This window comes from Meriones unguiculatus, chromosome 8 (genome assembly GCF_030254825.1).
Source record: "Meriones unguiculatus strain TT.TT164.6M chromosome 8, Bangor_MerUng_6.1, whole genome shotgun sequence".
Lineage (NCBI taxonomy): Eukaryota > Metazoa > Chordata > Mammalia > Rodentia > Muridae > Meriones > Meriones unguiculatus.
In genome coordinates, this window is record NC_083356.1 from 52503507 (window position 1) to 52517140 (window position 13634).

Genomic DNA, 13634 nt, shown 5'->3' on the forward strand with positions numbered 1-13634 from the left:
AAGACCTGATAAGCTAAGGTTGGAGGGAAGGGAAGGAGGACCTCCCCTATCAGTAGACGTGGAGAGTGTCATAGGAGGCAATGAGGGATGAAGGGTGGGATAGCTACATAATGAGGGAGGGTGCTACAGCTTGAATACAAAGTGAATAAACTATAGTTATAAACAATAAAAATTAAAAAATAAAAATAAATACTTCAAAGTTTTACCAAGAAAACTGACCTATCACAAACATTTTGTGATATTTGGCTTTCTTTTGTCTCTTTTCTTCAGACAGTGCTTTCAATCCTAAGGGTAACAGAAAAGTTACTTTGTGTTAACCCAAGATCTGGATCAATAGAAGTGTTCATCTATAAATTGCAGTCATGTCTGTTCTGAGGTGTTTCTGAACCACTTCACTGAGTGATGCAAAGTGTTCTGCTTGTTTCATGTAATCTAGCACAAAGCTTCAGCCTGACTCATAAACTTAACGTTATTGAATTGTGTGTAGCAATTAGGGCCAAATATTCCTGTAGATAAACATGTAGAATATAAAAAGCTTTAAGAACAAGCCAGGAAGAGAGTAACTTTGAAAATCCTGGATCTTCCTTTTATGTTAGCAGTATATAAACCAAAATCAGACCCAGTAATGCTAAGCTTTCAAACTGTTTAATATTGTCCCAGTCAAAGTGGAGGTGACTGTTAACTAGTCTGAGTTTAAGGAACACCCCAACTTTGGTCAATTCCTCAAAGACTTGTAGAAGTGATTAGGGGTGGTGATTTTCCTCCTTTTTCTTTTCAATGTCTTTGAGGTCATGTAAATAACTTAAAATATTTAAGAAACACAACTAACCTACCAAAACCCCAAAGTAGTGAGCCCTGGAGAAGAAAGAAAGACTGTCTTTAAGGTTGCCACTTACATTCAATATGCAGTTTTCAATAGAAAAACATGCAAAATAAACAAAGAAATAGAAAAGTATGCAATATAAGGTATGGCACTAGTAAAGGAAGCAAAAGTTATCAGTAAAAACTATCTTTGAAGAGTCAGAGACTTTAATTTATAAGATAAGATTAGGGGTCAGTTGTAGTACATATAAACAAATAGAACAAGGGAAGGAACAAAGAACTACAGAAACATATGAATGAGCACAACGAAAACACAAGATTAGAGGCACAAGTTACACAAGAAAACAAATTTGGCAGAAGTAAATAACAATATCTAAAGTAAAAAGTTTCCACTACCAGGAAATTATCCCTTTGACTGATGTAAAGCCAGTTGCGTAGGGACTTTAATCGCTTCTGTGGCATATCTTCAGGTTTCCTTATAATGGCAACTCATCAGGAGAATGACTTTATCTTTACATAGCATTGCGCTAAGTAAAATGGAAGAAATTGCATTGCCTATCTCAAAAAGGTAACTTATTTCTTAGGGTTGATGATTCTACCACATACTTCCTAATGGTTTCTTTAAAAGTCAGTTTCCCATTTAGTAAACTTTGCAAAAAATATCAAAATATCTCCATGTTTCATGCAATGCAAAACTCTTGAAAGATTATATCACACTGTACAATTCAATTGATAAACATAGTGATAATCTGCACTAGGTACAGGTACAGGAATTTGATAAAGTTAATGGGAGACCTAAGATTCTGATTTTAGTTCTTTATGTGCCTGAGAAAGGCCTGAACAGCAAGCAACATTATTTTCTTTTATTATTATTATCATTTATTACAATTTATTCAATTTGTATTCCAGCTGTGGCCCCATCCCAGTGCCACCCTCCCAATTTTCATTGCAAATAGCCAACTCAAGTGACTTACATCCTCGAGCACGTTAACATCATCTACAGTTATCCTATGAGCACCACCAACTGGGGACAAAAATTCTAATATCTGAGTCTATAGTTGACATCATCATTGAAACCACTTTTTTTGATAGAATAGAATAGATAGATAAAAACTTCAGTTCCAAGCCAAAAATAATAATAATAATGTTTAATGTAAACTATGTACTTTTAAAATATATTTAATTTTTTTATTTTAATTTTCTTTTTATTTATTATAATTTATTCACTTTGTATCCAGCTGTAGCCTCTTCCATCAGGCCCTCCCAAACTTGCCTTCCCTTCCTCTTCTACCCCCATGCCCCTTCTCCAGTCCACTAATAGTAAAGGTCCTCCTCCCCTTCCTTGTGATCTTAGCCTATCAAGTCTTATAAGTACTGTCTCCATTGGCTTCTTCTGTGGCCTGGTAAGGCTGCCCCCACCCCTCAGGGGGAGGTGATCAAAGAGCCACCAACTGATTTCATGTCAGAGACAGCCCCTGATCCCCTTACTAGGGCACCCAGTTGGAGACTGAGCTGCCATGGGCTACATCTGTACAGGTGTTCTAGGTTATCTCCATGCATATTCCTTAGTTGGAGTATCAGTCTCAGAAAAGACTGTTGGGCCCCAATTTCTTGATTCTGTTGCTCTCCTTGTGGAGTTCCTGTCCTCTCCAGGTATTTCTATTTCCTCATTCTTTGATAAGACTCCCTGCACTTTGCTCAAAGTTTGGCTATGAATCTCAGCATTTGCTTTAATTCTTTACTGGGTAGAGTCTTTCAGAGGCCCTTGTCTGAAAAGCTCATGTCTTGTGCCTTGTTTTCACTCTCTTCAGATGTCCATCCCATTTGCCTTTCTAAATGAAGATTGAGCATCTTACCCAGGGTGTTCCTTATTGCTTAGCTTCTTCAGGTATACAGATTTTAGCATGTTGATAGTACACTATAAGTCTAATAACCACTTATGAGTGACTATATACCATGTGTGTCTTTCTGCTTCTGGGTTGCCTCACACAACTTGATCTTTTCTAGTTGCTACCATTTGCCTGCAAATTTTGATTTCCTTGTTTTAATTGCTGAGCAGCATTCCATTGGGTAAATATACCTCAATTTCTGTATCCATTTCTTTCTCTACATCCTCTCCATCACATGTTCTCTCTTCAGTTTTTTATCTTAGCCATGAGTGTAAGGTGAAATCTCAGGGTGGTTTTGATTTGAATTTCTCTAATGACTAAGTATGTTGAATATTTCTTTAGGTGTTTCTCTGCTATTCAATATTCCTCTACTGAGAATTCTCTGTTTAGCTGTTTAGCTCTGTACACTGTTTTTTTTTTTTTTTTTTTTTAAATTGGATTACTTGATGTGTTCCTGCTTAACTTCTTGAGTTCCTTATATATCCGCGATATTAGCCCTCTGTCAGGTATAGGGTTGGTGAATATCCTTTCCCAATCTGTGGCTGTCGTCCTTTGCTTTACAGAAGCTTTTCTGTTTCACTAGGTTCCATTTATTGCTTTTTTATCTTAGAGCCTGTGCTGTTGGTATCTGTTCAGGAAGTTGTATCCTGTGCCAATGAAGTCAAGGCTCTTCACCACTTTTTCTTCTAACAGGCTTAATGTGTCTAGTTTTATACTGAGGTTTCTTATCTACTTGGACTTTAGTTTTGTGCAAGGTGATAAGTATGGATCTCTTTCCATTTTTCCAAGTGTAGATGTCCAGTTAGACCAACACCTATCTTTTTTCCATTCTATGGTTTTGGCATCTTTGTTAAAAATTAGGTATCCAAAAGTGTGTGGATTTATTTCTGGGTCTTCTATTTGATTCAGTTGATCCACCAGCTTTTTGCTATGCTAGTCCCATGCAGTTTTTATTACTGTTTCTCTATAGTATAGCTTGGAGATACCTCCAGAAGATCTTCTATTGTAGAGGATTGTTTTTGAGATTCTGGGTTTCTTGTTATTCCATATGAACTGGGAATTATTCTTTAGAAGTCTGTAAAGAATTGTGTTGGTTGTTTGATGGGAATTGCTGTAGATTGCTTTAGGAAAGATGGCTATTTTTACTATGTTAATCCTGCCAAGCATGAGCATGGGAGATCTTTCCATCTTCTGATATCTTCTTCTAATTATTTCTTCAGAGACTGGAAAGAAAAAAAAACCCACATGATAATGTCCTTAGATGCTGAAAAAGCATTTCAAAAAATTCAACATTCATTTATATTTAAAGTTCTGGAGAGATCAGGGATACAAGGCACTTACCTAAATAGAGTAAAAGAAATATACAGCAAACCTATAACCAACATCAAACTCAATGGAGAGAAAATTAAATAAATCTCACTGAAATCAAGGACAAGGCAAGGCTGTCCACTCTCTCCATATCTCTTTACCATAGTCTTGAAGTCCTTGCTAGAGCAATAAGTCAATTAAAGGAGATCAAGGGAATTCATTCCTGAAAGGAAGAAGTCAAAGTATCACTATTTGCAGATGATATGATAGTATAAATGAGTAACCCCAAAAATTCTACTAGGGAACTCCTACAGCTGAAAAACACCATCAGCAAAGTGGCTGGAAAAAAAAAAAAGCAGTAGCCTTGTAGCCTTTCTGTATGCAAAAGTCAAAAAGTCAAATGAGCTGAGAAAGAAATTAGGGAAATAACACCTGTCACAATAGCCACAAAGGACAAAAAGTACCTTGGTATAACTCTAACAAATCATGTCAAGGACTTGTATCTGTGTGTGTGTATATATATATGTATATATATATGTATATATATATATATATATATATATATATATATATATATATATATATATTCATTACAGTTTATTCACTTTGTGTTCCAGCTGTAGCCCAGTCACTCATCTCTCCCAATCCTGCCCTCTATCCCAATTCTTCTCCCATGGCCCTCCTCCAGTCCACTGATAGGGGAGGTCCTCTTCCCCTTCTACCTGACCCTAGCCTATCAGGTCTCATCAGAACTGGCTGCATTGTCTTCCTCTGTGGCCTGGTAAGGCTGTACTTCCCCTTCCTCCACCCCCTTAGGAGTAGATGATCCACTGAATTTTAAATATATTTTACCTATGCTTTATTTGAATTTGAAATGATATTTTCTTCACTCTTTGCTAAATATTAGAGTTCTCACAATTATTCTTTTATACAGAGATATTAAGACCTTATTATAAATGTCCATTGCTGAAGGCATGGTTGTGTTTATGCATATTTATGCAACATTTTCTGCACATATTCTTACTTTGTTTTTCAATGTTATGTTAAATACTTCATTTCAGTTTAACTATATTTTTATTTTGAAATGAATACAGAAACAGTGTATAAAAATGTTTTTGTAAAAATCAATTCCAAATTAGCTGCTATATTCTAATGTGTCTCAACTCATATGCCTCCAGTTTTGAGAAAACATTCTGTAATACTTGAAGGATTCTGCTACTAAAGTAAACATAAAATAAACTTGTAACATTAAATCTACTCATTGAGATTCAAATTTGGCTCTAACATTTTTTAAACTTTACCAGTTAAGGAGAATTGCATACTTTTTTCTCTGTTAAGTTTATAAAAAAAAGTATATGGAAAACCATTCCTTCCCACATGTACTTTTTATAAAGCCTTTGCAAAGTGAATTTGCATTAATCATACTTAAATCAAAATGAGTGTTCTAAAAATAGGAATCATGCCATTTCATTGAAAATTTAATACTGAAGTTAAAAGACCTCAAGAGACAACTAGGTGGTAAGACAGTAGCAGAGCTCTGGATACATTGGTGATATCTGCTTCCAAACTGTGGTATTCATAGATAGTCTTATATTATTTTAAATCTTTTCTACCATTGCTTAAAATTTTTGGTGTCTATTACATAATGCAGAATTCTTAAGGTGACTGTTTTTATTTATCACTAGGTTATACAGATAAATTTTGAAGAATTTGATCTGGAGATTGGCTATGACACATTGACTATTGGTGATGGAGGTGAAGTTGGAGATCCGAGGACTGTGCTTCAGGTGTAAGTAGTCAGTGTTTCTTTGTTGTCACAGTTTACTGAGAATTGAAAACGTTTACTCTTAAATCATTTTTCAATACTCGAGCTATCCTATACCATAAGTAGCACAGAACACCCTTGAAATGCTATACTAGACACCAGTAGGTTTTTTCTCCCTTCACTTTTTCCACTGTATTGAAAATAGATTATTTTCTCATAATATACATCCTGATTAGAGTTTCCCATCTTTCTACTACTCACAGTTGATACCTACCTATCCTCCCCTCCAGATCCACTCCCTTACTGTCTTTCATTAGTGAAAAAAAAACCAACAAAGAACAAACAAACAAACAGCTCCTAAGATATGACAACCAAAGTTGACAAAATGAAATATATTTAGTAAAAAAAGAAAAAAAGGAAGGAAGAAAGAAAGTAAGAAAAGAGAAAAGAAAAATCACTTCGACCCTGGACAAGGCCAACTAACAGAAATTAAAGAGCTCCAAGAGAAGGCACAAGAATCAGAGATCTAGTTATTCATACACTCAAGAGTACCATAAAAAAACACTAAGCTGAAAGCTATAATATATACACAGAGTACCTGGTACAGACACCAGTAGGCTCTGTGCTTGCTGCTTCATCTCTGTGATAGTTAATTCAGGGAGCCTTGTTCTCCTGGTAGCATTTTTAATGTCAAAGAAGGAAAGGGATACTAGGGATGGGAGGAAAGGGCTTTATTGAAATGAATTTAAGATCCTGTTTTTCTCTCTATTCGGGGCCAGGCTTGGGCCATTGTTTTCTTGCATCCAATGAATGTGATCAAGAACCAGATAAAGGGAGACCATGGTATCAGGGTCTTTAAATGAAAGGAACAGACTCACAGCTAATTATCAGTAAAGTGAGGCTAAAGACAGGTGGGTGATACAAGAACAGCTAAGGAATAGAAACAGTGGCGGGATGTAGTCTGTGTCGCCGGTACATAATCAGGTGGAACAGCACAGGCAACAAAACAAGGGCTTTGTATTCCAATGTCCTTAGAAAAGTGAAATAAATATTGTACAAGTTTCATGCCCTCACAATGTTGCTTTCCACCGCCTTTAGTTTGCGCAGTGCGTGGGCTTCAGCTCTTGATGCATTTTCCTTATTCTGAGAAATAATGTCAATATTTAAAAATTTTATGTGAAACCATACTTCATTCTGTGTTCCTCATTCTACAACAAGTAAATGTGTCTCTTATAGAATTATAGTTCTGAGAAAATATAATTTATTTCCTCTATTAAAGTGGACAGCAATACAACTTTGTCAGTGACCAAGTCAAAGACTAGAAGCTAGAGAACTGGCAAAAAAAAAAAAAAAAAAAAAAAAAAAAAAACTTTTTGTTAAAAAGACTGTTTCAACTGTAAAACTCTTTGACAGGAGAACTTCTGACTTTTTAAAAATTTCAGTGAAATATCATTACATATCGTTCTTCCCTTTCCTCCTAGCATCCTCTTTCACATATACTGTGCCCTCTCAAATCCATGCCTTCTTTTTCTTTATTTTTTGTTACATGTATAAATATATAAACACAACCTACTGAGTCTACCTAGTGATGCTTGTATATGTATGATTTCTTGGCAGACTGCTTGGAGTTAGATGACTAATTAGGGAGGTGATTCACGGGAAAGACTTATTCTTCCACACTTGGCATTCCTTCGTAGTCTTTTGTTGTTTGTCTAGGAATGGTAACCCATAAGATTTACCTGTCTTTCATGATAACACGTCTATTAGTATTGCCATTGTTTAGATACCGTGTAGACAGACATGCCATTAAGTATCATGGGTATTGGTTCCCTGCCATTTCTAGGATACATGAACTTACATCTCTTTGACTCTCCCAACCCCCCCCCCTTCCTTATGTTCCTTGAGCCTTAGATGCAAGAGCTCAGTTATGGAAGGATCCACTGGGATTGTGTGCTCTGCAGTCATTTGTTCTCTGCACTGTAATTCACTGTGGTATTTTGTAGTGGTTTCAGTCTTCCATGAAGAGAGCTTCTTGGATTAGGGATGAGAACGACCCTCGTCTGTGTCTATAGGAATAATAATTTAAAATGCAGTTGGGGACTGAAGAGATGGCTCAGAGATTAGGAACAATGGCTGCTCTTCCAAAAGTTCTGAGTTCAATTCCCAGCAACAACATGGTGACTCATAACCATCTATAGTGAGATCTGGTACAAGGGCACACATGCAGGCAGAATGCTGTATGAATTAAAAAAAATCTTTAAAAAATCCAGTTAGGGATTACATTATTTGAGAAAAGTAGTATGTGTAAGTTTTCCATTAAAATCTATGACCTCTCAGTCCATAAGAAGTTGACAAGATCTCAAGTACCAGGCAGTTTCTCTCTTGTTGAGTGAGGTTTAAATCCTGTTAGGCCACTCTTGGCCACTACCAAGATATCAGTGTCACTACTGAATCTTTAGGGATATTTTTCCATTGCCATTGTTGTTTTGGTTCATAGGCTTCACCTCTGGATAGGGTTCTTTTAAGAGCATGTATGTATAGCATGTATAGTATGGTAGCATGAAAGCAAGTTCTAAAAAAGGAGGCTTTCAAGTCAAATAGAGGTCTAATATTCCAATCCTGCGTTCATGTGCATGGTGTCTTCAGCAACAGGGACTTTGGGAGGCAAACAAAGACATCAGTAATATCCTATATATTTTTTACTTTATATTTTTAAATCTTGATTAACTTTTTATTTTTTAATTTATTTTATTAATTAGTTTATTCACTTTATATCCCAGCAGTATCTCCCTCCCTTGGCCCTTCTCAACCTTACCCTCTCTTCCTCATCTCCTCCCTTGCCCCTCCCCAAATCCACTGATAGGGAGGTCCTCCTCTCCCTCCCTCTGACTCTAGCCTATCAGTTCTCATCAGGACTGGCTGGATTGTGGTCTGGCAAGGCTGCTCCCCACTCAGGCGGAGGTGATAAAAGAGCCAACCACTGAGTTCATGTCAGAGACAGTCCCTTTCTTAAACTCTCCTGACCAATAACTTTAAAGGCATTCTTCATGCCTAGTCCTGGGGTTTTCTTATATAGTCTATAGCTTTAGGTATAACATTGTCAGTCAAATTAGCATAACATCATATACATACATATATATATATCCATATCTATTATCTACTACATACATGCAATTGCAAACAGATCCATCCATATGCATGCAAACATGTACACATGCTCTTACCCATGCTCAATGTACAGGGACACATAAGTACATGTACATAAATACATCTTTATATACATTTACATCTACACATAGACATATATATATTCACATAAAAACATACACACAAAAGCACATAAATACATACTCTTGAGGGTATATTATATTGTATATATATCATATTCATATCCTTACAGACTTCCAAGTCCATATCCACATGTACAACTATACACACACACAAACTTACATATGCACATGTACAACTATACACACACACGAACTTACATATGCACATGTAAATGTAGTCCGCATGCACTCAAGAAATGACCAAGTTCTACTCATCTAACATCAAAAACAGAAGAAGAGAGGAAGGAAGGAAGGAAAGAAAGAAAGAAAGAAAGAAAGAAAGAAAGAAAGAAAGAAAATGACTGCAGCAATTACTTTTTACATTTTGTGGCCAAGATTTGATTAAAGTGATATAAAAAAATTGATATCATCCACATCCCTTTAGCACAGAGACAAATATATGATTTTAGTTCTCAGAATTACTTTAGTTTAAAATATAAAAATTTATATACAATTTTGATTTTTGAACATAAATGTTAATTTTTTTAAATTTTTATTTAACTTTTATTAATTACACTTTATTCACTTTGTATCTCTCCATAAGCCCCTCCCTCCTCCCCTCTCAATCCCACCTTCCATCCCCCTTCTTCACACATGCCCCTTCCCAAGTCCACTGATAGGGGAGGTCCTCCTCTCCTTCCTTCTGATCTTAGTCTATCAGTTCTCATCAGAAGTGGCTGCATGGTCATCTTCTGTGGCCTGGTAAGGCTGTGCCCCCCTCAGGGGGAGGTGATCAAAGAGCAGGCCAATCGGATTATGTCAGAGGCAGTCCCTCTTCCCATTACTATGGAACCAACTTGGACACTGAACTGCCATGGGCTACATCTGTGCAGGGGTTCTAGGTTATCTCCATGAATAGTCCTTGGTTGCAGTATGAGTCTCTGGAAAGATCCCTGTGTTCAAATTTTCTTGTTCTATTGCTCTCCTTGTGGAGACCCTGTCCTCTCCAGCTCTTACTATAAATGTTAAATTTATAGACTATTCACTTTTTGTCTAGCTTCATTCTTTATTATTTTTATATCCATCTATTGTAAAAAAAAGGCTGATGATTTCAGTGGAAAAAAAAATTCCTTCTCAAACTCCTGCTAGGATGTAGTTCATTGTAGCTCAGTACCCAAGTGGGTTCCCTAGTAAGGGGGACAAGAATTATTTCTCACATGAACTCAGTGACTGGCTCATTTAGCTTCCCCTCCCCCCTGAGGGAGGAACAGCCTTGCTAGGTCACAGATAAGGACATTGCTGCCAGTCCTGAGGATACCTGATAAGCTAAGGTCAGATGGAAGGGGAGGAAGATCTCCCCTGTCAATGGACTTGGAAGGGAGCAGAGAGAAGATGAGGGAGGGAGGATGGGATTGGGAGGGAAAGAGTGAGGGGGCTATAGCTGGGATACAAGTGAATGACCTATGATTAAAATTTAAAAAATAATAAAGAAAAAATATTTCTTTCTCATTTGCAATGGCTTTCTTTGTGCATATGCTCCTTTATCGCATACAAATAATTTATTAAAATGTTTTAATTTCATTGATATTTTTACTCAGGAATAACTGTAATATAGTAGACCATTCAAAAGAAAATACAAAAATAGTAGGGAAAACATGGAAAGAGTATTTAAATAAACTATATTTGTTCTCACAAAAATAAACAATCAATAGGTGAAGATCAACATATATGTGTCAAAATCTTGTCCACCAAATTTAATGACAAGAATCATTATACGTAAACATTATACTTTGAAATAGCCAGTAAATTAAAACCTTTGACCCATGTGCGGCAGTGACTTCATTTCAACAATTATAGATTTATTTTCTAAATATGCTGAATATACATTATTCTTTCAGGTTGTTGACATTTTATAAAATATAATTGCAAATGCTATTACAGGATTTTTTAAGCTATTTTTCCAGCAGTCACTATCTTCAGTGAATTGCGGGTACTGCAGAAAAAACAAATGCCTCACTTTTCATAGCCTTGGAAAAGAAAATATTGAATGCATTTTCATAAAAAGCAATAGTTACAAATTTATATGACACAAAGAAAATTGCTGGGATATAGAAAAGCTATTGTTCTCTAATGGATGTAACAAAAATGTTTTGAGTGAATATAAAGATCATGCATTGAGCCTAATAGATATTTAATAGCCCCTGCCTTTATTTCAGTTTCTGTTTCAGAGCTTAAGTAAGATTTCTGAGTCCATTTATCCAGGGCTCTTATGCTTTCATTCTACATAACGAGACTAACCAGGAGGTTTAAAGCACAGCATGAATGCACACTGAAGTTACTATGTTTGTATATAAACATATTGAAGTTCATTTAGTCACAAACAATACATTCAAAAGCATGCATTAAAATTATTTGAAGAATCATTTGAGAGCCTTATATGAATGACCTAAGACTGACTCCTGATTCGGCCCCCAAACATTCTTGAGTGTTCGGGATGGTTGATGCTCAAAACAGCAGGGACAATTGGAATTTAAATCAACTCCTTTGAAAAGAATTGTCTACTGAAGTTGCATGCAAAGTGCAGTTTTAAGAGAGATATCCAATGACAAGAAAATGCAATTAAAAATGAAATCACTAACAAGTTCAGCTAATGCTTCCCTCAAAATATAGGATTAAATATAGATTAAAATATACTGTAATGTGCATCCATAGGAAATATACTAAGCAGACTCTACCAAAGAAATATAAACCTCACTCTTTCATAAAACCAGACAGCTGTAATCCATCACACATGGTTTCTTGTCCTGATCCAGATGAAAAATACAATTCTACTTGCTCTGTGCCAAGCTGGAAGTGAAATCATGGAGCCCTGTGCCTTGCTTAAACTGGCATTGGAACTGGAAGACATATTTCTTCCTTCTTATTTTTCCTACATTAGAGGGATGGCTTCAAGGCAAAAGACATTCCTGGCACAGAAGTTCGTGAACTTTTAAAAATCCTTCTATTCATCTGAGAGAAATATATGATTTATAATTGCCAGTTTTCCAAATCTACTGTGACTGATACTTGGAAGTTTGATATTTTGGAAGTGAAGTTTGACTTTCACTTCAAGTGTGGAGTTCATTTTTTTAAAGACAGAGTTGAACTTAAAATCAGGAAATGCAAGTACAGTAGGAGAATGAAGAGAAGGGGAGCAATTTAACTTGTGTGTTTGTCTTTTGTGAAATGGCAACACTCCATTCTTCAGGTTGTGGCTATTAGCACAGTTCATAACTGACAAACACACAATGCAATTTTAAATTTCATCATGATACAGAAGGTTAGCATGCTACATGTAGTGTAACTAATGCACATTGTATGTACTTATCCTCATACACAGATTTCAAACTGAGTCAGTTTACTGTTTTAAATCTGTGCTTGAATTCTCATTTTTGAAAAGGTTTTCTTATTTCCCATCATAGCTCAACACACCATAACCAGTGTCTCACCAAAATTCTGTTGCTACATTGAAAATCCATGATCAAGACCTAATTCAAAGATATTCCTTGTGAGAGGAGAACATTGTTGATTGACTGACAAACTGCTAATTTGCTACATATATGAGTTGGCAGAATTAGATTGCAACAATTGTGCTTTTGCTTTTCAAAGGTTTTCAATGAAAGTCTGTGAAACTTTAAAGGTTAAAAGAATATACATTTTGCTACTAATATATGTATATACATATATAATAAGTAAACAGTGTCAACCTGGGTGATGATCCTATAATTATTTCCTAATTCTTCAGCAGACAGAAAGTTAATACAATCCAATGTTTGACAATATCTTCCCTATTGCAGTGGTCTGCTTAAACATATGTCACCACCAATTATGTCAGAATAATTTATATAAGAATATTTTATTGAATTTCTTTGTGTTTAATTCCACTAGAGATGGGCACTGGTGATGTGGCTGTTCTTAGCATGCAGTATTTAAAGGTCACCTTCCTAGTTTCCTTAGAGGTCTTGAGAGCAGGGTTATTCACTGTCATTTCTAGGCTTTGTTGAAGCCTGTGGTCATCCATACTGCCCTCATCTGGATTAGTTATATTGTACAGTATTTGTGCTCCTCTCTGAGGATGCTTTTTTGTTACTAAAGGAAACTTAAAATTTTCTTCGTTGAGTTAGTGCTGCAACCATGTTTGTGGTCTTAGCAATAAAATAGGCAAATAATAAGAGATTTCTCTTTTGAAAAACTTACATTTTTGGTATGAAACTGAGAATCTATACAACATACATATTTACTCTATAGTAAGTCTGTTTTCCTTATTTTTTTTATTCTAGATTGAATCTCTTTCCAGCTCCAAATGTCTGATTTTCTCATTTGATTTCACCTTTGCTTGACCCCTGGCTCCTATCCAATTATATGATACAACATTTTTAATGAGAGAAGGAATAGGAAGTAATTTTCTTTTTCCATAGTTCAAAAACAGCACATTTCTGAGTGTGCATTATTCATGTGGGGAGGCGGTTATGCTACATCAGATGAGAAGGATGTTATTTTAAGTAAAATCACATGCCACCCATCCTCTTGGTTAAGGTTACT

General features: G+C 35.8%; 1 protein-coding gene across 1 annotated transcript in view; it reads left to right on the plus strand.

The window, feature by feature from the left end:
* Positions 1-13634, plus strand: part of Csmd3 (CUB and Sushi multiple domains 3) — a 1323831-nt gene that overhangs the window by 680916 nt on the left and 629281 nt on the right. Inside the window, exon 12 of the mRNA XM_060389430.1 lies at positions 5705-5808. Within this exon, the coding sequence (XP_060245413.1) occupies positions 5705-5808 (104 nt within the window). The remainder of the gene's footprint in view (positions 1-5704; positions 5809-13634) is intronic.